This window comes from Ranitomeya imitator, chromosome 6, assembly GCF_032444005.1.
Source record: "Ranitomeya imitator isolate aRanImi1 chromosome 6, aRanImi1.pri, whole genome shotgun sequence".
Lineage (NCBI taxonomy): Eukaryota > Metazoa > Chordata > Amphibia > Anura > Dendrobatidae > Ranitomeya > Ranitomeya imitator.
This window is the reverse complement of record NC_091287.1, coordinates 32,050,030-32,072,340: the sequence shown is the minus strand read 5'-3', so window position 1 is coordinate 32,072,340 and position 22,311 is coordinate 32,050,030. Positions and strand designations below refer to the sequence as shown.

The 22,311-nt window shown below is 49.6% G+C and overlaps 2 protein-coding genes across 3 annotated transcripts in view; one reads left to right on the top strand and one right to left on the bottom strand.

Moving 5' to 3' along the window:
* The first annotated feature begins 28 nt into the window (after nt 1-28).
* Nucleotides 29-22,311, top strand: part of ANKIB1 (ankyrin repeat and IBR domain containing 1) — an 80,437-nt gene continuing 58,154 nt past the window's right edge. The window contains exons 1-2 of one of the 2 annotated variants that reach the window (XM_069729404.1): nt 29-376; nt 18,865-19,127. In XM_069729404.1, the coding sequence (XP_069585505.1) occupies nt 18,940-19,127 (188 nt within the window). In that variant the 5' untranslated portion in view covers nt 29-376; nt 18,865-18,939. The remainder of the gene's footprint in view (nt 377-18,864; nt 19,128-22,311) is intronic. The other variant, XM_069729403.1, reaches the window with a different exon arrangement.
* On the bottom strand, nt 5,020-6,483 carry LOC138643293 (micronuclear linker histone polyprotein-like). Its single transcript, XM_069732225.1, has one exon. The coding sequence runs from the start codon at nt 6,481-6,483 to the stop codon at nt 5,020-5,022; it is 1,464 nt and encodes a 487-aa protein (XP_069588326.1).

The following is a 22,311-nucleotide window of genomic DNA, read 5'->3' as shown; positions in this document are numbered from 1 at the left end:
GGGCGGGGCAAAGCTCTGTTTACGTTTGTCTAGTCCGCTGGATGGGCGGGGTTTGTCCAGAGTTGTGGGAGGAGTTAGAGTTGTGGGCGTGGTGACTGTCGGTGATTGCCGCTACTCCGGGGCTGGCTCTCGGTCACTGAGGGTGGGCGGCCGGTGACGGGAGGGCGGACCCTGCCTGCCGGGCGGCATCTCCGGTGTGTGCCCTATGTGGTGTAACACTGTGCTGTGGTGGTAGGAGGAGGAGGCGGTGACGGCTGAGCGAGTTTCCGGGTCGCTGTAGTTGTTCCGGGTGTCGGGGGCCTGTCTGTACCGGGGATGAGAGCCGGACTGCGGTGACACGGAGGATGCCGGACGTTCTGCATGGACTGCGACCATAGTGAGTGCCGGCCGCTGTGTGACCTCATCACCGGGGGGCTCCGCCCATTACTGGTAGCATTGGGGGGGTCTGTGCCCATCAGTCACTGTTGTGGGGGGTCTGTGCCCATCAGTCACTGTTGTTGGGGGTCTGTGCCCATCAGTCACTGTTGTGGGGGGTCTGTGCCCATCAGTCACTGTTGTGGGGGGTCTGTGCCCATCAGTCACTGTTGTGGGGGGTCTGTGCCCATCAGTCACTGTTGTGGGGGGTCTGTGCCCATCAGTCACTGTTGTTGGGGGTCTGTGCCCATCAGTCACTGTTGTGGGGGGTCTGTGCCCATCAGTCACTGTTGTGGGGGGGGGGTCTGTGCCCATCAGTCACTGTTGTGGGGGGTCTGTGCCCATCAGTCACTGTTGTGGGGGGTCTGTGCCCATCAGTCACTGTTGTGGGGGGTCTGTGCCCATCAGTCACTGTTGTTGGGGGTCTGTGCCCATCAGTCACTGTTGTGGGGGGTCTGTGCCCATCAGTCACTGTTGTGGGGGGGGGGGTCTGTGCCCATCAGTCACTGTTGTGGGGGGTCTGTGCCCATCAGTCACTGTTGTGGGGGGTCTGTGCCCATCAGTCACTGTTGTGGGGGGTCTGTGCCCATCAGTCACTGTTGTGGGGGTTCTGTGCCCATCAGTCACTGTTGTGGGGGGTCTGTGCCCATCAGTCACTGTTGTGGGGGGTCTGTGCCCATCAGTCACTGTTGTGGGGGGTCTGTGCCCATCAGTCACTGTTGTTGGGGGTCTGTGCCCATCAGTCACTGTTGTGGGGGGTCTGTGCCCATCAGTCACTGTTGTGGGGGGGGGGGGTCTGTGCCCATCAGTCACTGTTGTGGGGGGTCTGTGCCCATCAGTCACTGTTGTGGGGGGTCTGTACCCATCAGTCACTGTTGTGGGGGGTCTGTGCCCATCAGTCACTGTTGTGGGGGGTCTGTGCCCATCAGTCACTGTTGTGGGGGGTCTGTGCCCATCAGTCACCGTTGTGGGGGGTCTGTGCCCATCAGTCACTGTTGTGGGGGGTCTGTGCCCATCAGTCACTGTTGTGGGGGGTCTGTGCCCATCAGTCACTGTTGTGGGGGGTCTGTGCCCATCAGTCACTGTTGTGGGGGGTCTGTGCCCATCAGTCACTGTTGTGGGGGGTCTGTGCCCATCAGTCACTGTTGTGGGGGGGGGGGTCTGTGCCCATCAGTCACTGTTGTGGGGGGTCTGTGCCCATCAGTCACTGTTGTGGGGGGTCTGTGCCCATCAGTCACTGTTGTGGGGGGTCTGTGCCCATCAGTCACTGTTGTGGGGGGTCTGTGCCCATCAGTCACTGTTGTGGGGGGTCTGTGCCCATCAGTCACTGTTGTGGGGGGGGGGGTTTGTGCCCATCAGTCACTGTTGTGGGGGGTCTGTGCCCATCAGTCACTGTTGTGGGGGGTCTGTGCCCATCAGTCACTGTTGTGGGGGGTCTGTTCCCATCAGTCACTGTTGTGGGGGGTCTGTGCCCATCAGTCACTGTTGTTGGGGGTCTGTGCCCATCAGTCACTGTTGTGGGGGGTCTGTGCCCATCAGTCACTGTTGTGGGGGGGGGGGGGGGTCTGTGCCCATCAGTCACCGTTGTGGGGGGTCTGTTCCCATCAGTCACTGTTGTTGGGGGTCTGTGCCCATCAGTCACTGTTGTGGGGGGTCTGTGCCCATCAGTCACTGTTGTGGGGGGTCTGTGCCCATCAGTCACTGTTGTGGGGGGTCTGTGCCCATCAGTCACTGTTGTGGGGGGTCTGTCCCCATCAGTCACTGTTGTGGGGGGTCTGTGCCCATCAGTCACTGTTGTGGGGGGTCTGTGCCCATCAGTCACCGTTGTGGGGGGTCTGTGCCCATCAGTCACTGTTGTGGGGGGTCTGTGCCCATCAGTCACCGTTGTGGGGGGTCTGTGCCCGTCAGTCACCGTTGTGGGGGGTCTGTGCCCGTCAGTCACCGTTGTGGGGGGTCTGTGCCCGTCAGTCACTGTTGGGGTGTCTCTGCCCGTCAGTCACTGTTGGGGGGGTCTCTGCCCATCAGTCGCTGTGTTATGGTGGTCTTTGCCTATTGCTCGCTGTGTTGTGTGGGGGGTCGCTGCCCTTTACTTGCTGTGTTGCTGGGGGTCTCTGCCTTTTTCTGCTGCCATATGGAGGGTCTGTGAACTGTTGACCTATTGGGGAATTGCACGCTGTCATTTTGTGGGAGGAGGGTGCAGCCATTGTCGGCCTGAGCTGGTGGCCTCTTTGTGGTGGTCTCTGCCCGTAGTTACACCACTGTCATCTATCACTTTGTATTCGGGTGTGTGCCAGGCCGTGGTCGGTGTGTTTTGTGCCAGCCGCTGGCCTCTTAGGTGCTGTTACATCGGTCTGTGTCTCGGGAGCCTCTGTGCCCGCACTTCGCTGTTACTTGCTCACACCCATGGCCTGGATGGCACCAGAGTACTCGTCTGTGGCGCAGTGACGCTGCCGGGTGTGGGCGCCTGAGCTCTGTGAGCAGCTCGGTCCTGGATTTCTTCCTGCATCATAAGCTGTCCTTCTCCGGGATGGGTATGAAATGCCAGGCCACCCAGCTCTGCTGGACCACTCAGTGCCAACCATCTGGGCCGAGTCTGCTCCCTAAACATTCCTTGGGGTCAAACTAAAGACTTTGCTCATTTTATATGGAAAGAGGACGCAGAGACCAACCCCAAACTGTGCCACCTACAATAGGAGGTGTCTGCACATTGTGCCAACCTGCTGGTAGGGGGCTATGCAGAGTGCCATCCCACCACGGGGATTTATAACTGACACCTGCCACAAGTTATCCTGTTCTATATAAAAGTACAGAATGCCGGGAAGGCGGGGCACTTACTATATTGTTTGTGCCATTGTTTGGGCTGGTGAGAAAGGGGCAACACAATATGCCAACCTACGATAGGTAGAGTCTGAAATTTGTGCCAGCTTTTTGAGGAAAGTTTTTGCCAACATATGTAAAGACTGGATGTGTCTAGTGGTAGGAGCTGCACACTTTGCCAGCCTGGTATTACCTCTCATGGAAAGGGCGCATGCACTGTGCCCACCAGCCACGGGAAAGGGCGCGTGCACTGTGCCCACCAGCCACGGGAAAGGGAGCGTGCACTGTGCCCACCAGCCACGGGAAAGGGCACGTGCACTGTGCCCACCAGCCATGGGAAAGGGTGCGTGCACTGTGCCCACCGGAAAGGGCGCATGCACTGTGCCCACCAGCCACGGGAAAGGGCGCATGCACTGTGCCCACCAGCGACAGGAAAGGGCGCGTGCACTGTGCCCACCAGCCACGGGAAAGGGCGCTTGCACTGTGCCCACCAGCCATGGGAAAGGGCGTGTGCACTGCGCCCACCAGCCACGGGAAAGGGCACGTGCACTGTGCCCACCAGCCATGGGAAAGGGCGCGTGCACTCTGCCCACGGGAAAGGGCGCATGCACTGTGCCCACCAGCCACGGGAAAGGGCGCATGCACTGTGCCCACCAGCGACAGGAAAGGGCGCGTGCACTGTGCCCACCAGCCACGGGAAAGGGCGCGTGCACTGTGCCCACCAGCCATGGGAAAGAACGCGTGCACTGTACCCACCAGCCATGGGAAAGGGCGTGTGCACTGTGCCCACCAGCCATGGGAAAGGGCGTGTGCACTGTGCCCACCAGCCACGGGAAAGGGCGCGTGCACTGTGCCCACCAGCCATGGGAAAGAACGCGTGCACTGTACCCACCAGCCATGGGAAAGGGCGTGTGCACTGTACCCACCAGCCATGGGAAAGGGCGTGTGCACTGTGCCCACCAGCCACGGGAAAGGGAGCGTGCACTGTGCCCACCAGCCACGGGAAAGGGAGCGTGCACTGTGCCCACCAGCCACGGGAAAGGGAGCGTGCACTGTGCCCACCAGCCACGGGAAAGGGAGCGTGCACTGTGCCCACCAGCCACGGGAAAGGGCGCGTGCACTGTGCCCACCAGCCACGGGAAAGAACGCGTGCACTGTGCCCACCAGCCACGGGAAAGGACGCGTGCAAGCCAACTGTAGTGGGGACCAGCAAATCTTGCCAATCTACCATAGAAGGCTCTGTGCCACCCTAGTAGAGTCATGATTTTTCCCATCCTCAGATTAATGACGCAGCTGATAAGATTTGCTGTTCTGGAGCCTGGGAAAGCTGAGTGACCCGCTGTGTGAGCTGTGATACTCTGCATATTTGTCTTCTCATCCACCCAGAACTGTAGAGGACACACGTTATGTAAAGCCATGAGCTGGTGAAAGGTGTGGGGGCAGGGAGGTGACACCTGTCCGGGGCCCATTCCTCGTCACTGGGTGTCAGTCACTTCTTATACACACAGGTCGCTCCTCAGAATGTAAATATTTGCTTTTCCAGCTGTTCACTGTTGTAGTGTGTACAGGGCTATGACACGGGCACTGCAGGATGGGCGACCCGGATGTTGGCGCTGCCGGCTCTGCTCTGGTGCAGACGCTTCACCTGTGGCTTTATCTGACCGCTCACACTGAAGCCCCCGCTGAGGCTGCTAAACTTGTGACTACAGTGTAGACCCTTTCTGTCTTCACAATTTCAGACTACAAATTAATCCCATGTAGTCGTATCTTGTATACATATAGGGGCATTCAGAGTGTAGCTAACGTTAGCAGTGCAGTGTGATACTGCTCGCTTTGGCTCCTCTCGTCTGCTCGCTTTGGCTCCTCTCGTCTGCTCGCTTTGGCTCCTCTCGTCTGCTCGCTTTGGCTCCTCTCGTCTGCTCGCTTTGGCTCCTCTCGTCTGCTCGCTTTGGCTCCTCTCGTCTGCTCGCTTTGGCTCCTCTCGTCTGCTCGCTTTGGCTCCTCTCGTCTGCTCGCTTTGGCTCCTCTCGTCTGCTCGCTTTGGCTCCTCTCGTCTGCTCGCTTTGGCTCCTCTCGTCTGCTCGCTTTGGCTCCTCTCACCTGCTCGCTTTGGCTCCTCTCGTCTGCTCGCTTTGGCTCCTCTCGTCTGCTCGCTTTGGCTCCTCTCGTCTGCTCGCTTTGGCTCCTCTCGCCTGCTCGCTTTGGCTCCTCTCGTCTGCTCGCTTTGGCTCCTGTTGTCTGCTCGCTTTGGCTCCTCTCGCCTGCTCGCTTTGGCTCCTCTCGTCTGCTCTCTATGGCTCTCCTCCTTTGCTCGCTTTCCCTCCTCTCCTCTGCTCGCTTCCTCTGCTCGCTTCCTCCCCCCTGCTTGCTTTGGCTTTTCTTACCTGCTCGCTCCTCTGCTTGCCTTCCCTCCTCTCCTCTGCTCGCTTCCTCTCCTCTGCTCGCTTCCTCCCCTCTGCTTGCTTTGGCTCCTCTTCCCTGCGCACTCTTCTGCTTGCCTTCCCTCCTCTCCTCTGCTCGCTTTCCCTCCTCCCCTCTGCTCGCTTTGGCTCCCCTCTGCTTGCTTTGTCTCCTCTTCCCTGCGCGCCCCTCTGCTCGCTTCCTCCCCTCTGCTCGCTTCCTCCCCTCTGCTTGCATTGGCTCCCCTCTGCTTGCTTTGGCTCCCCTCTGCTTGTTTTGGCTCCCCTCTGCTAGCTTTGGCTCCTCTTCCCTGCTCGCTCCTCTGCTTGCTTTCCCTCCTCTCCTCTGCTCGCTTCCTCCCCTCTGCTCGCTTTCCCTCCTCCCCTCTGCTCGCTTTGGCTCCTCTCGTCTGCTCGCTTTGGCTCCTCTCGTCTGCTCGCTTTGGCTCCTCTCGTATGCTCGCTTTGGCTCCTCTCGTCTGCTCGCTTTGGCTCCTCTCGTCTGCTCGCTTTGGCTCCTCTCGTCTGCTCGCTTTGGCTCCTCTCGTCTGCTCGCTTTGGCTCCTCTCGTCTGCTCGCTTTGGCTCCTCTCGTCTGCTCGCTTTGGCTCCTCTCGTCTGCTCGCTTTGGCTCCTCTCGTCTGCTCGCTTTGGCTCCTCTCGTCTGCTCGCTTTGGCTCCTCTCGTCTGCTCGCTTTGGCTCCTCTCGTCTGCTTGCTTTCCCTCTCCTCTGCTCGCTTTCCCTCCTCCCCTCTGCTCGCTTCCTCCCCTCTGCTTACTTTGGCTCCTCTTTTCTGCTCGCTCCTCTGCTTGCTTTTAGCTCTTCTGCTCGTCTGCTTCGGTCTCGCCTTCATGGCGATTTTTCAAAGCTTTGCCAGCTTATCAGATTTTTCTAGACCCCAAGTAAAGTTGCATTGCTGTTCCGTGTAGGGAGATTCTAGACTGCCTGGATTAATGGGGTTTCTTATATAGGACGTATATACAGTATTAATGGGCAGAGCCCCAGAGCCGGGCTGCAGGGTCCATAAAGGCGAATTCCACCTCGGTTTCATTTAGATTTGCACAGGAATTAGTCCGATCATTCTTATTCATTGTAAGTGAGAGCAAAACATCAAAAATGCATTTACGGCAAATGACTTCCATGGCAGGGCTGTCCAGACGTGGTTTTAGATGTGGCTGGTAGTAGAAGGGTTAAAAACAAATAATTTCCCATCAATGGAAAAAAAAAAGTTATATCCTAATCGGATAAAAGGTGCAGTGCGTGCCCGGTGCCAAGTGCTGCGGAGAAGCGTCGCCCGGTGCATGAAGGCCATGGGTGACTCATGGGGACCTTGTCCCTGCGCGCTGCCGGAGATTGATGGTCCCTGCCACTTTCTGCATTGGTCACAACACAGGCTGCCTTAGCCGGCAATTTATATGGAGGGGCTGCGTCTCCGGCAGGGTAAGGTCTATGATACGTGCACTGCAGCCCATTGTATTATTAATGCCCGCTTTGTTCCCGGTAATCTTCTCAAGTCATCGCTCACAACCGTCCGGCTCGGGTGACTTCAGGGTTTTGTTGGTTTTTTTTCTCTTTGAAACTGAAAATTGCTTAAAGAAACTCCTTTATGGGAAACTTAAAGGTAATAAACGGGACTAATGCGAGGTGATCAGGGGGCTTTAGTTAAGAAGCACCTGACCACTTTCCTGTTTTTCTCCACGTTTTGGGCCTATTCGGCTTTCCGGTTTTTATTCTCTTTTTATTCCCGGTCCTCTTCTGAATATTTCTTTTGTTTTTTTTTCTTTTTCAAATCCGCCATACGGTTCCAGAGATATGCTCCATTTAATTTAGTGCAAATTTATATGATCTTTACAAAGGGACATGGTAAACGGCAGTCTAAAGTCACGCCCCCGAGGATCCCGTGAGTCCCCTGTTGTAAAGGTTACAAAATTTAGCACTGAATAAAAATTTGCACTTCTGGAACCGTACGATGGATTTAAATAAAATAAATAAATAAATTGAGAAATTATGGTTGGCTCCGATTTACCTGAATTCTTACCTCTTGGCGACCACACTGAATAATCTATATTCCCCCTATGCTGGGACTAAAAACCTTGACTAAGATGATTTGGGATACATGCTAGAAAAATATTCCAATTAATGTCTGAACAGTCTCCGATGACCTTATTACTGTTTAACCCTGCACTACTGGAATTGTGCTCCAATAAGCAACTCTTTTTTTTGTTTTGCAGATGTAGTTGATTTACACTCTAGGGTTTTACTGACTTTTGAGGCTTTACAATATCACTTTAAGATCCCATTAAAGTTCTGTTACACATAAACGCAAATTAGACACTATGCACTCAATCTTCTCCTCCTTTAAGGTCTCCCAATCTTCATGTTTCGAAAATTATGTAGAGCGGGCGTTTCCACGAAAGGACTTATATCTCATACTTAATGATTATTGCTTAACCCATATGTAGAAGACCGTCTGACTCTGCCAATCCCCTTCCTAGTGTGTCAATGTCGAGTCTGGTCAGCTCTAGTGTTCCCAGGTCTGTCCTGGTCTTGCCCGGTCTGTCCTGGTTTTGCCCGGTCTGTCTTGGTCTTGCCTGGCCTTGTCTAGTCGCGTCTAGACTTGTCTGGTCTGGTTTAGGCTTGTCGGGTCTGGTCTAGTCGCGTCTAGGCTTGTCGGGTTTGGTCTAGTCGCATCTAGGCTGGTCTGGTCTAGTCGCTTCTAGGCTTGTCGGGTATGATCTAGTCGCGTCTAGGCTTGTCTGGTCTAGTCTATTCGCGTCTAGGCTTGTCGGGTCTGGTCTAGGCTTGTCTGGTCTGGTCTAGTCACGTCTAGGCTTGTCGGGTCTGGTCTAGGCGCGTCTAGGCTTGTCGGGTCTGGTCTAGTCACGTCTAGGCTTGTCGGGTCTAGTCTAGGCTTGTCAGGTCTGGTCTAGGCTTGTCGCGTCTGATCTAGTCACGTCTAGGCTTGTCGGGTCTGGTCTAGTCACGTCTAGGCTTGTCGGGTCTGGTCTAGTCACGTCTAGGCTTGTCGGGTCTGGTCTAGTCACGTCTAGGTTTGTCGGGTCTGGTCTAGTCACGTCTAGGCTTGTCGGGTCTGGTCTAGGCTTGTCGGATCTAGTCTAGCCGCGTCTAGGCTTGTCGCGTCTGGTCTAGTCACGTCTAGGCTTGTCGTGTCTGGTCTAGTCGCGCCTAGGCTTGTCGGGTCTAGTCTAGTCGCGCCTAGACTTGTCGAGTCTGGTGTAGGCTTGTGTGGTCTGGTCTAGCTGCGTCTAGGCTTGTCGGCTCTGGTCACGTCTAGACTTGTCGGGTCTGGTCTTGTCGCCTCTAGTCATTGTGCAGGTATATTATTTGAGGCATGTTATGAGTTCTTCAGTGTTGAGTTCATATTCCCGCCTTTGATAGATTAACAAATCTAACCAGAATGTAAAGCTTGCTGTTATTTTTAATATCGATTTTATTTTCTGTAACTTTATATTTGAAAAATTCAATAAACTCCAATTTTTTAACACCATTAGTGAAGTTGCTTCTTCTTTTTTTTCGTATCATAAAATGTAAGTGTCACTCCAACATCCCTGATATAAGCGGCGCCAGAACAGCGCCAGAGTTTTCAGAACTATGCAAAAAAAAAAACAAAAAAAAAAAAACACAGGATTTATCTAAGAAATGAATCGCACGCTGTACTAGTGACTTTATCTTGCATACACCTATAGCAGAAGAACATTTTGCTGGATTTCTCCTTAAGGCAGTGGTATTCCCAGGATGTAAGTGGTGATATCTGTCACGCTTGTGTCGCTGGCGGTATATAGGATGTGTCGGTATATAGGACGTGTCGGTACATAGGATGGTATATAGGATGTGTCGGTATATAGGATGTGTCGGTGTATAGGATGTGTCGGTGTATAGGATGGTATATAATATAGGATGTTGGTATATAGGATGGTATGTAGGATGTGTCGGTATATGGATGGTTTATAGGATGTGTCGGTATATAGATGGTATATAGGATGTCGGTATATAGGATGGTATATAGGATGTGTCGGTATATAGATGGTACATAGGATGTTTCGGTATATGGATGGTATATAGGGTGTGTCGGTATATAGATGGTACATAGGATGTGGCGGTATATAGATGGTACATAGGATGTGTCGGTATATGGATGGTATATAGGGTGTGTCGGTATATAGATGGTATGTAGGATGTGGCGGTATATGGATGGTATATAGGATGTGGCGGTATATGGATGGTATATAAGGTGTGTCGGTATATAGATGGTATATACGATGTGTCGGTATATAGATGGTATATAGGATGTCGGTATATAGGATGGTATATAGGATGTGTCGGTATATAGATGGTATATAGGATGTCGGTATATAGGATGGTATATAGGATGTGTCGGTATATAGATGGTACATAGGATGTGGCGGTATATGGATGGTATATAGGATGTGGCGGTATATGGATGGTATATAGGATGTGGCGGTATATAGATGGTATATAGGATGTTTCGGTATATGGATGGTATATAGGATGTGTCGGTATATGGATGGTATATAGGATGTGGCGATATATAGATGGTATATAGGATGTGTCGGTATATGGATGGTATATAGGGTGTGTCGGTATATAGATGTTATGTAGGATGTGGCGGTATATGGATGGTATATAGGATGTGGCGGTATATGGATGGTATATAAGGTGTGTCGGTATATAGATGGTATATAGGATGTGGCGGTATATGGATGGTATATAGGATGTGGCGGTATATAGATGGTATATAGGATGTGTCGGTATATGGATGGTATATAGTATGTGTCGGTATATAGTATGTGTCGGTATATAGGATGTCGGTATATAGATGGTACATAGGATGTGGCGGTATATGGATGGTATATAGGATGTCGGTATATAGATGGTATATAGGATGTCGGTATATAGATGGTACATAGGATGTGGCGGTATATAGATGGTATATAGGATGTGGCGGTATATAGATGGTATATAGGATGTGGCGGTATATAGATGGTATATAGGATGTGGCGGTATATAGATGGTATATAGGATGTGGCGGTATATAGATGGTATATAGGATGTGGCGGTATATAGATGGTATATAGGATGTGGCGGTATATGGATGGTATATAGTATGTGTCGGTATATAGGGTGTGGCGGTATATAGATGGTACATAGGATGTCGGTATATAGATGGTATATAGGATGTGGCGGTATATAGATGGTATATAGGATGTGGCGGTATATAGATGGTATATAGTATGTGTCGGTATATAGGATGTCGGTATATAGATGGTACATAGGATGTGGCGGTATATGGATGGTACATAGGATGTGGCGGTATATGGATGGTATATAGGATGTCGGTGTATATAGGATGGTATATAGGATGTGTAGGTATATAGATTGTATATAGATGGTACATAGGATGTGTAGTTCCTCACATTCCCAGGCTCGGGCTGTGTAATGCAAGGACCCGTTTTGTGTACACAGCTCTGCCCCGTCCTGCTGTCCTGTCTCCTGCTCTGCTTTCATTTGCTTCCCTTCTTCTGGCTTCTCCAGATCTTTTGCTACCAGGGGACAATTCTGTAGATTTAACCCTAAGATGTCTGTACCTTTTTTAATCTGTAAAAAAAAACAAAAAACAACAACACACCTTTCAAAGTCCCAGAGGATTACCCATACTAGATAGAAGTATGAGCATTAAAGGGATGATGTCACCGTAGATCTTTATGGCTTATCCATTGCAGAGACCTAGAGTATTCTCCAGAACGGGGGTCCTGTGCCCACCATGACCCCTCCTGGTGCTGTGTCGGGCGGCTGCTGTCAGTGGAGAATTGGTTGTAGATTTGTGGCTCTCTGCATTGACTTCTATGGCAGTTTCCAAAAATAAAAAGCCGAGTGTGCTCGATTGCAAGTCTACATGTTGATATCCGGAAACTCCCATAGAAGTCAATGGAGAAAACTGCGCATGTGCGGCCAACTCTACTGACAGCAGCCACAAGGCATGAGGGGCCGGTGTCTCGAAAAATCGTTTTTTCTTGCAAGTTTCAGCATCGATCTCCAGAATGGGGGTCCTCTGTCCCCGTCCTGCCTAGTGATGGAGGGGAAGCAGCGCATGCGCTGGATTCTGACTGATACATATTATGCAGTTCTGTCTCCATGGTAACAGACTACAAACAGTCCCTGTGTAGTCAGGTCCAACACTCCTTTCCATCTCTTCTCTTCCTTCTAACTTACGGTCTAATATGAGATCATCCCTTTAAATCTGGGCAGATTCTTGGTCCTCGGGTGTTCTCATGTTTTATGGGCGAGGACTTGAAATGCAAGTAGCCATTTTTAAGCCTCTGATGATAGATTCCATTCCGATGCCCGATTATCGAAGGTCGCCACGTTGCACCTCTCCGTTTTCTGAACCCGAGGAACCGCTGTGACAAAGCGATGGCTCGGGTCTAATCTATTTTGATTTCTCTAATCTATAAACCCTTTCCTTGGAGAAAAGAAAGGATGATGGATTCAGTGTAATTCTCTGGCTGCGAACACAGAATTCCACAAGTCTGAGAAAAGTTAAAGGCTTCTCCATCATTGCCAGATACATCATGCTCATGGCAGCGCGCCAGCGTCAGGCCGGGCTGGGTGAATTCTATTGTGTTCCCTCGTCCCATTACCTCAATTGGATCTTTGCTGAATGTTCGTTGCAAGCAAATGATCTCTTTAAAGAAACTATAATGAAATGGTCAGTAGGGCACCGCTGCATAGATGGCAGTGCAAATAATTGGGCAGACTGTCACCCTCTTAAAGAGGACTCGTCACTGATTTTTATTATTGTTTTTTTAATATGGTGTAAATGCTGCTGTTCTCCTGAATCCGGCGATGTTATTCTTTTGTTCCTGCGCCACTCCGTTACTGAGATATGGCTTTCTTTATTTTTATTCTAGCCAACTGGGAGTGGTCCTCAAGAACACACCCACAGAGCAGAGTTGGCCACGCCTACACAGTTTAAAAGACTAGAAGCGTATACAGGTAAGAGGAGGCCATATCTCAGGAACGGAGAGGCGCAGGAACAAAAGAAAAACCGCGCCGGGTTCAAGAGAACACGGGCATTTACACCAGATAACAAAGAAAATAAAAAATGCATAAGGCAAGTAACAGGTACTCCTTAAAGGGGTTCATCATCAAAATTAAACTATAGCTAAATCTAGTCAAAAAGTGGCAAGGGGGCCGCTGACTAATAATTAGTTAGGCCAGCCCCCTTTTCTGACTAATCTCCTGGTCTCCTTTTCAGCCTATTTGCATTATTTCATCTTTTCTTGGGTTAAATGTTCTCATCCCCTCCTTTTGTCACATCATATAATAAAGGGTTAATCTTGAGGACGGTGCAGGATCCCAGACTCTGTCCTCTCTGGCTTCTATCCAGTTTAGTCTGTGGCCGCCTTTCATTTGTTTTACAAGCGACTCCACCTCCTTGACTGCAAACGCGTCGTCTTAAAGGTTCTTTGAAGCCGAACAAAATTATACTTTAAATGTCTCTGACTGCTAAAAAATTATAAAGGAGATGATCCTCGCCCTCATCTTGCCTTCCGCTGTCCCCACCATAGCTCCGATTGATTCACCCAGTTCTTGCTGGTTTATGCTTCCTTTTCCCATTCTTGATGCACAGTAAATGCCGAGGAATGCCCGCTTGACCAATCGCTGGCAGCAGTGGTGTCCCGCCTCATCTGGTGATTGGCTGAGCAGGAAGATCTGCTGTGTCAATCACAGAACCAGGAAGTACAGTGGGAGGAGTAGAGGAAAGAGAACTGAGGGGGGAGGAATGTAATGCGGTCGCCGGCTTAGATTGGGAGATCAGATCACAGCATCATGAAACACAGACCCCCTTCCTCAAGCTTCATGTGTATTTATTTTTTTAAGTGTGACTGCAGGGGAAGAGGGTTCTCATGAAGAACTCACGTGGATCTGAATAGCCGACTACATCCCTTATGTGTGAGCCATTATTTTATTTGGTATTTTCAGCCAACACTACAGGGGTGGGGGCCCGATTCATTATTGCATTTGCGTCCCTTTTACTGGAGTTTTAAATGTTTATCACCCTTTCATCTTTGCATCTTTTCATCTTTGCATTTGAACCTTTTTTAAAGTCAATTAAATAATAAATATATATATTTTTGTTACGAGTGTGTTTAATATTTCCAGATGTCTTCGCTCGACTTTTCAAAAAAGTCACAAAATTTGATGGAAATGTTCTCATTCCCACCCCGCTCTAATTTTATGTACACCATGATTTTTTATTTTTTTATAGCAACAACTTGAAAATCATGCGATATTTTTTTTTTTTTTTTAATGATCTAAAAAGTCCTAAAAATAGTAAAAGATGGGGGGGGGGGAAAAAAGGACCATTTTTGACTGTGCAAAATTCATGTACGGTTTTGATGAATTCGGTTCAAATAAACATAGCCGAATTCCGAAAGATTTAAAAAAAACAAAAAAAAAAAAACGTGACTTTGAGAAGTGTAGGATTTTCTTATAACGTCCTTTTTAGAAATCTCTGTGTAGTGGAGATTGCAGAGGTGATCAGCCGCAGCTCCGGCGCCTGTAATGGAGGGGTCTGTGTTCTCAGCGGGGGCCGCGCATCCTGCCCTTAGGTGGTTAACATTCAAGGACTTGAGCCGGTTTTCTAGGACGCTCAGGTATTAGGGCACGATTCCCAGAACTTGTTAACTGCGGCGACACAAATCACCGCTCCTAACGCAATGCTCTTCTACGGAGGCGATCCACAGACGCCGTGAGCTTGTGACTGCATTTGGCCGCAGTTTAATAGTCCGGTGACTCGACAGTCACGTTTCTCATATGCCGTCATCGTTTATTACAGGCTGAATAAAAGGGGAAGGGGGCATAAATAATGCCAGGATCCTATATAGTAGTATCGATAGTTTATGGCCCCCCCGCATTAACCTAAATAGCTGCAGTAAAGTTCTCGCTTTTGCAAAATGGCGCATCCTCACTCCAGCACAGATTTTTTTTTTTTTGAAAGAGCTCTTTTTCCTCTTCGCTTTCCCAAATCATGTATTTGTGCTGCAAATACAGTGTGAACAGAGCCTAAGCGAGAGCCCAAGGAGAACAGTGATCCTTAAACAGGACCCATCACTTGCCATCATTTATAATTTTGTTACCTGGTGTAAATGCCGCTGTTCTCCTGAATCCGGCGATGTTTTCCTTTTTTTTCCTGCGCCTCTCCGTTCCTGAGTTATGGCCCTTTCTTTCCTGTATACATATCTATTCTTTTGAGCCAAGCGGGTGTGGTTGCCATGAACACGCCCACAAAAGAATTGATGATCGCACCCATTTGGCTATATATTTATATACAGGAAACAAAGGGCCGTATCTCCGGAATGGAGAGGAGCAGGAACGAAAAAAAAACATCGCCGGATTTGGGAGAACAGCGGCTTTTACACCAGATGCTAAAATATTACCGTACATATTTATTGCAAGTGACAGTCCTCTTAATTGGTCCTAGATTTTGGCGTGTCTGAATACTCCATATCTATTACAGAATGTGGATTTGGTTACTGAAGAGCAGCCTCATCTTCTGTTTTGCGGCTTTCAGACGCGGTGCGCACCGTGATCTGGCGCCAATGGACATCTGCCTGGTTTGCAGCCAAGACGATGAGCTGGCAGACTATAGAAAGGGCCCTGTTTCTCCTTCCTCTTGTGGCTTTCGTTCTCCATATTGCTCGCACATGGCACATCATGCCAATCCCGCTGCTTTCAGGGTGAGAATCACAGCAATTAAAAGAAAGGGAGAGAAAAAAAAAATGCCTGAAAGATTAAACTGCGGCTCTCCTGGAAGACGTGAGGACGTGCCACACTGTGCGCTTAATGAGCCAAGATCTGCAAATGTCCTGCCGAAGACGCGCCGGAGCCATCCTGAGCTGCAGAAATAGATGAACAAAAGAAAAATTATGATGATTTTTTTTCTATTTTGGAGATCATTCATTTTGATATCTTATTGTACTTTATTATGGAGGGCTTGGCGCTGCCACGCTTTTCGAGAACCGGTTCGTTTAAATATCTCAATCTTTGACTTTCGCGTGAGCGCTCCCAACAAGAGGTCCAGAAAAGATGAGACGTTCGGTATCCGGAAATCTATATTTATTTCATGGGGTGAACGTCTGGGCATCGGTGAGCCACTTCATCCTTTTAAAGCCCCCATATTTATTGGATAAAAGTCATCCAAAAGCCTCTAATTTTGACCCTCTCTGTACCGGGACCTCCTGACTGTGCCCTGACCGATGATGTTGGGGGAAGAAAGCGGGATTCTGCCCAATGTGTATGGGGCCCTTTAGCAGGCACCGGTAATTTTATGACCTCCTTGATGGTGAGGTCCGGAGACTGTGCCGTAATCGGAGACACATGAGCACCTTCTTCAACATTGCCACATATTTGGCAGCTTGTTGGCCCCTCCGGATGGCCTTGGCTTTCATTTGCGCCAGATGTAATACACAAGGGGGAGGCAACAGGTGACGGATGTAATAAACCGGGGGAGGCAGCGGGGGCTGGATGTAATACATCGGGGGGAGGCAACGGGGGGGGGGGCCGGATGTAATACATCGGGGGAGGCAACGGGGGACGGATGTGGAGCGCCCCCAGACACAGGGCCACGAGTTCTCGGTACCGGGCCTCTCTGGTTCGGTTCTGAGGCTGTCACGGTGGCTAGACCCGGTCCGCGACCCTGCTAAGGTGCGTCCAGTAAAGGGATTTGTACAGTCTATCAGGGATTCGTGACGCCACCTGTGGTGTTCGGTCAGGGTGACCGACGCTGCTGTGGGGTCCGCTGGGGTGATGGAATGGCAGCTGGATGGTATACCTTCCCACAGGTGAAGTGTGTCCCCAGGGCTTCCCAGTAAGGTGGATGGTGATGGTGTGAGGTGCAGACAATAACGAGGACACAAGGTTGCAGTCTCTTTACCTCTTTACTGAAGACTTCAGGATCCTCAATCCAGAGCATGCTTAACAGGGCTATCAGAGACCGGCCGGTCCGATGGACACATCCAGAGTTCCCTTTGCAGGTGGAAATCGTTGCCTACCACTAGCGCCTGTGTGTTGTAGTGCTACCCTGCTGAGCATTCGGAATAGTCCTCACAACTTCTGTTCTCGTACGTTCGTTCTTTCTAATGTGTTCCAGATGTTTCTAGTTCAACGTCCCCCAGGTATGTTATGGCTAGGACGCACCCATATGACGGGAAGGCCTGGAGGTCTTCCGGGACCCTAGAGACGCCCCTCTCCACACGTTGCCCCCTATGTCTTCGTAGGTGTTAGGTGAGACAGCCAACCTATAATTAACTGTCCTGCGGAGTTCGAAGTAAGGCCACCGGCTACGCACCTCAGTAAGATGTTGCCTCGGTCTCACGGCACGACTCCTACTGGTTCTCCTTTGTGCTTGATCTCGTTTCTCACTGTCTCACAATATCCTTCGCTTCGTGTCTCTTTCTTAGGATACCGCCGTGGGGTGTGCAGGCGCGGTTCCGTAACGTTCTATTCTGGTCGCTAGGTGCCTGCCAGGTTCCCACGCCTGACAGGGACCCCCCTGTGTCTTCTCCCTGCAACACCCCCTGCCACGGGATGTTGCCTGAATCCAACCCAGTCAGCTTCTGACTAACTTCCTATCCAACCCCTAGTTTTACGAGTGTGAGGAGGGGCCCAATAAATAAAGCCTTTTTTCTCCCCCTAGTGGCCGGAGGGTGAAGTGTAATGTGTGCTGGTGATACCTGGTCAGGAGAACTCCTTAGTGCCATCAGACATACCATCACTCCCCTTAGTGGCAGAGTGTCATACTGCAACGACCAGATCTCTGGGGCGCTGCAGATGCAATACACCGGGGGAGGCAACGGGGCTGGATGTAATACACCGGGGGGAGGCAACAGGGCCGGATGTAATGCATCAGAGGGAGGCAGCGGGGGGCCGGATTTAATACACCAGGGGAGGCAACGGGGCTGGATGTAATACATCGGGGGAGGCAACGGGGCTGGATGTAATACACCGGGGGGAGGCAACAGGGCTGGATGTAATACACCGGGGGGAGGCAACGGGGCCAGATATAATGCACCGGAGGGAGGCAACGGGGGCCAGATGTAATACACCAGGGGAGGCAATGGGGGGCCGGATGTAATACACCGGGGGGAGGCAACGGGGGCCAGATGTAATACACCAGGGGAGGCAACATGGATGGATGTAATACACCAGGGGAGGCAACGGGGATTGATGTAATACACCTGGGGAGGCAACGGGGGCCGGATGTAATGCATAAGATCAGAGGGGCAACGAGGCGGCGTGAGAAACCTGAATTAAATGATTAACATGGCTGCCAGTACTTTTCCCTCTCTATGGTATGTAGATTATTGCAGATCCCTTTTTAAGATGCTCTAATGCCATTACTTGTAAAACAGTAAAAAGTAATTGCCCCTTTTCCTTCGGAGGTGTGGGTGGTCTTTCGATCCCACATAGGCTGCCTTTTTGGATAATCATTGCAGCAATAACACTGATCATTTTCTCCCTTTCTCCATTTATGTGGCCATTTCTCCCTTTATTATGTATGCCGCTTTTCTTTTCTTCTGTTCTTCTGAGGTCCCGGTGATCTCTCGGTCCATTTATCCATTATAAATCATCCATCTATAAGCCCGATGCTCCTGATATAGGCTGAATTAAGGAACCTGGACCTCGACGCTCTCTGCTGCGAGGCTCGCAAGCCGGAGAACGTGGGAATTGATAAAAATAAAGATTTCCAGACATAGGAAGAAAAAAAATAAAATCTCAGACAGTCCTCGAAGCTGATGACCTGTGCCGTCTACATCCGTGACCCTTACATTACCGAGGACGGTTGGAGTGGGAGTTGGAGGAATTCATTTATTTTATTTTTTTGCAAAATTATTATTATTTTGTTTTTTTGCATCATAAATGGAATTTCTATGTGAAGTCACTAGAAATAAGAGTCAGCAGATCTGATGATTTCACGGCTTTGATCCTCCCTCCGTGACCCTGGCGTCTGAATTGCTGCGTGACGTAATGGCCCCCTCGGCCCCGTGAGGCCGGGCAGAGATTTTACACTTGAGAAGTTGGTTAAAGTTTCATAAAGCTGCGTGTGAACTCCAGGACGGATTTGTGATTTTTGTTTTTCTTTTTTATTCTTATTGATGATGTAGTTTTGTAACTTTTTGCTGTTTTCCAGGGCGGGCACTATGCGCCGGATGGAGCGGGCCAGAAGCTGAAAGTTGGGTAGAGAAGCGCCAGTCTCCATCCCACAATGGGAAACGCCACTACCAAGTTCCGCAAAGCGTTGATCAACGGAGACGAGAACTTGGCTTATCAAATCTACGAGAGTAACCCACAGCTGAAAGATTCCCTGGATCCCAATACCTCCTACGGGGAACCCTACCAGCACAATACGCCGCTGCATTATGCCGCACGATATGGGATGAGCCGCCTCATGAGGTTAGTGTTCCCAGAGCTACAGAGGCATTTACAACTTGTTCATGCATCTAAAGTCAAAGAAAAAATGTTAAATAACCTTGATTAATAATCTTATGCAATTTTTGTGTATGCAGCTCACCACACACCTACACAAACGTTAAGCTAATCTGGCCCACCACTAGAGGGAGCTAAAAAAATATACTACATGTTGTGTACTACTCCCTCTAGTGGTGGGTCAGCCGGTCAAAATGTTATCACTTAGAGGAATTGGGGCTCACTAAGTGAGGTGGATCCTCGAAGCCCAAGGTCCAGTTGGCACATGGGCATTGGTGCAGCAGGCAGGTGAAGGACGGGTAGCAGTGGTACTGGAGGCCACAGACAGATGTTTGGGAGACCACAGACAGGTAATGGAGGTACTGGAGACCACAAACTGGTAGCAGAGGCACTGGAAGCCACAGCCAGATGTCAGGGACACCACAGACAGGTATTGGATTGGAGGTACTGGAGACCACAAACTGGTAGCAGAGGCGCTGGAAGCCACAGCCGGATGTCGGGGAAACCACAGACCGGTATTGGAGTTACTGAAAGCTGCAAGCAGATCTGAGACTTCTGGGAGACCCCAGACAAGTAGCAGAGGTCCTGAAAGACTTGGAACTGGAAGCCGCAGGCATACTGGAGACGTCCTGGAGACCGCAATCAGGTAGCAAGGGTACTGGTAGCTACAGGCAGAAAGGAGATGTCCGAGAGACTGCAGAGAGATAACAGAGGTACTGGAAGCTGCAGGCAGACAGGAGACATCCTGGAAACTACAGAGAGGTAGTGGAGTAGAGGTCCTGGGAGACCGGGAACAGGTAGCAGAGATACTGGAAGTCGCAGGCAGACAGGAGACATCCCAGACACTGCAGACAGCAGAGGTAAAGGACAGGTTGTGGTGCACAGACAAACTAAGAGCCTTAACACCAGGACACAGGTGTGTTTTTTGGGTGGCAGATAATCACATAAGATCACGCTGGGCTATTTGCAAAGCTTTCCGTGGAGCACAAGAACGTTTTGTGGACCAGGATGAAGGGAGCGGAGCCCAGACACGGGACAGGTAAGAAATTGTTCTGAGACACAGTTATTTTACAAATGTAAACTATTTTAACCTGTTCGTGACATAGGATGTACTATTATGTCCTATGTCGGGTGTGGGTGTAAGGAGCTGGCTCAGGAGCGGAGGTAGGCAGGCGTCTACTGTGTTGTACAGTGGGCGCCTGCTGCTAATTAAGAAATAAAGTACTTTAAAGATATATATAAAAAGGTTCTGTTTCTTGGAAGAAGAAGAACCGAAAGGAAAAATCGTCCAGGAAAATAAACAATCTTGACTTCCATGTTCATTCCATCCCTTCCCCTCTTTGTTGGTATGTGGTGAAGGGGGATGGTTGTCCGTAGTGGCGCTCGCTGGAGTTGGGCTCGCTGGAGTGGCGCTCGCTGGAGTGGCGCTGAGGTCGCGGCTGTGATGCAGCTTTCATACATAGTTTTTCCATATGTTGAAAGGTCGGTCCCAGCCCATCCTTGTGATTGAAGTGGATGGTGACTAACGTGCTGGGGTTTATTAACGATATGTGTCTCCCTATAAAGCTGTGATCCTATAATTATATAAGGCTTGTAAACCGGCTTTCCCAGAAATGGGTGCATGTAATTTTCTGTATGCAGTACGGTTAGTAAGGGTGTATTGATACTGTGCCTCCAGATTGGGGTTCTTGTCTCACCTCAAAACTTTCATTATTTATTTCAATTTTTTTTCTTTCAACATCTGCTTTTTTGCTGCAATGAAAATTTAGCAGTATCCCCCTTCCCAAAAAAAAAAAAAAGACCCTACTCGCTGCATATCTAAAAGGAAGAGTCGCAAAGATAATTTCTTTCTATATCCCGCAAGAAATATTAATCCATAAAACAACCTGTCGCTTTACAAATGTCAAGGATGAAAATGGTACTTTTCTATAATCTGGGCGCCACTGCCTGTTTGTTCCCGTGGAGTCAGACCACTTGTTGGTTGCGCTCCTATTGGCTGCTGGATGAATGGGCAGCTGTGCCGTTTCCGTAACTTTTATGTATCTCTAAATTGCACTTCTTTTTCCCGGTAATCGAACTTTCAATGGAATCTCCTAAAATAGGTGGAAGTTTCAAGTGAATGCAGCCACCCATCTCCCAACCATCCATCCATCCTTCTCTCGTCCATCCATCCATCTCTCGTCCATCCATCCATCTCTCATTCATTCATCCATCCATCTTTCAATCATCCATCTCTCTGTCATCCGTCTTTCATCCATCCATCTTTCATTCATCTTTCATTCATTCATCCATCCATCTCTCGTTCATCCATCCATCTCTTCTCCATCCATCCATCTCTCATTCATCCATCCATCTCTCATTCATCCATCCATCTTTCATCATCCATCTCTCATTCATCCATCTTTCATTCATCCATCCATCTTTCATTGATCCATCCATCTCTCGTTCATCCATCCATCTCTTCTCCATCCATCCATCTCTCGTTCATCCATCCATCTCTCATTCATCCATCCATCTTTCAATCATCCATCTCTCTGTCATCCGTGTTTCATCCATCCATCTTTCATTCATCCATCCATCTCTCATTCATCCATCCATCTCTCATTCATCCATCCATCTCTCGTTCATTCATCCATCTCTTCTCCATCCATCCATCTCTCATTCATCCATCCATCTCTCATTCATCCATCCATCTCTCGTTCATCCATCCATCTCTCGTTCATTCATCCATCTCTTCTCCATCCATCCATCTCTCATTCATCCATCCATCTCTCATTCATCCATCCATCTCTCATTCATCCATCTCTCATTCATCCATCCATCTTTCATTGATCCATCCATCTCTCGTTCATCCATCCATCTCTCATTCATCCATCCATCTTTCATTGATCCATCCATCTCTCGTTCATCCATCCATCTCTCATTCATTCATCCATCTCTCATCATCCATCCATCCATCTCTCATTCATCCATCCATCCATCTCTCGTTCATCCATCCATCTTTCATCCATCCATCTCTCATTCATCCATCTCATTCATTCATTCATCCATCCTTCTCTCATTCATTCATCTCTCATTCATCCATCCATCTCTCATCCATCCATCTCTCATCCATCCATCTCTCATTCATCCATTCATCTCATTCATTCAT

Excerpts from the sequence above, each read along its gene's own strand:
- LOC138643293 (XM_069732225.1), bottom strand. The coding sequence starts at position 6,483 with ATGAAGGCGAGACCGAAGCAGACGAGCAGAAGAGCTAAAAGCAAGCAG.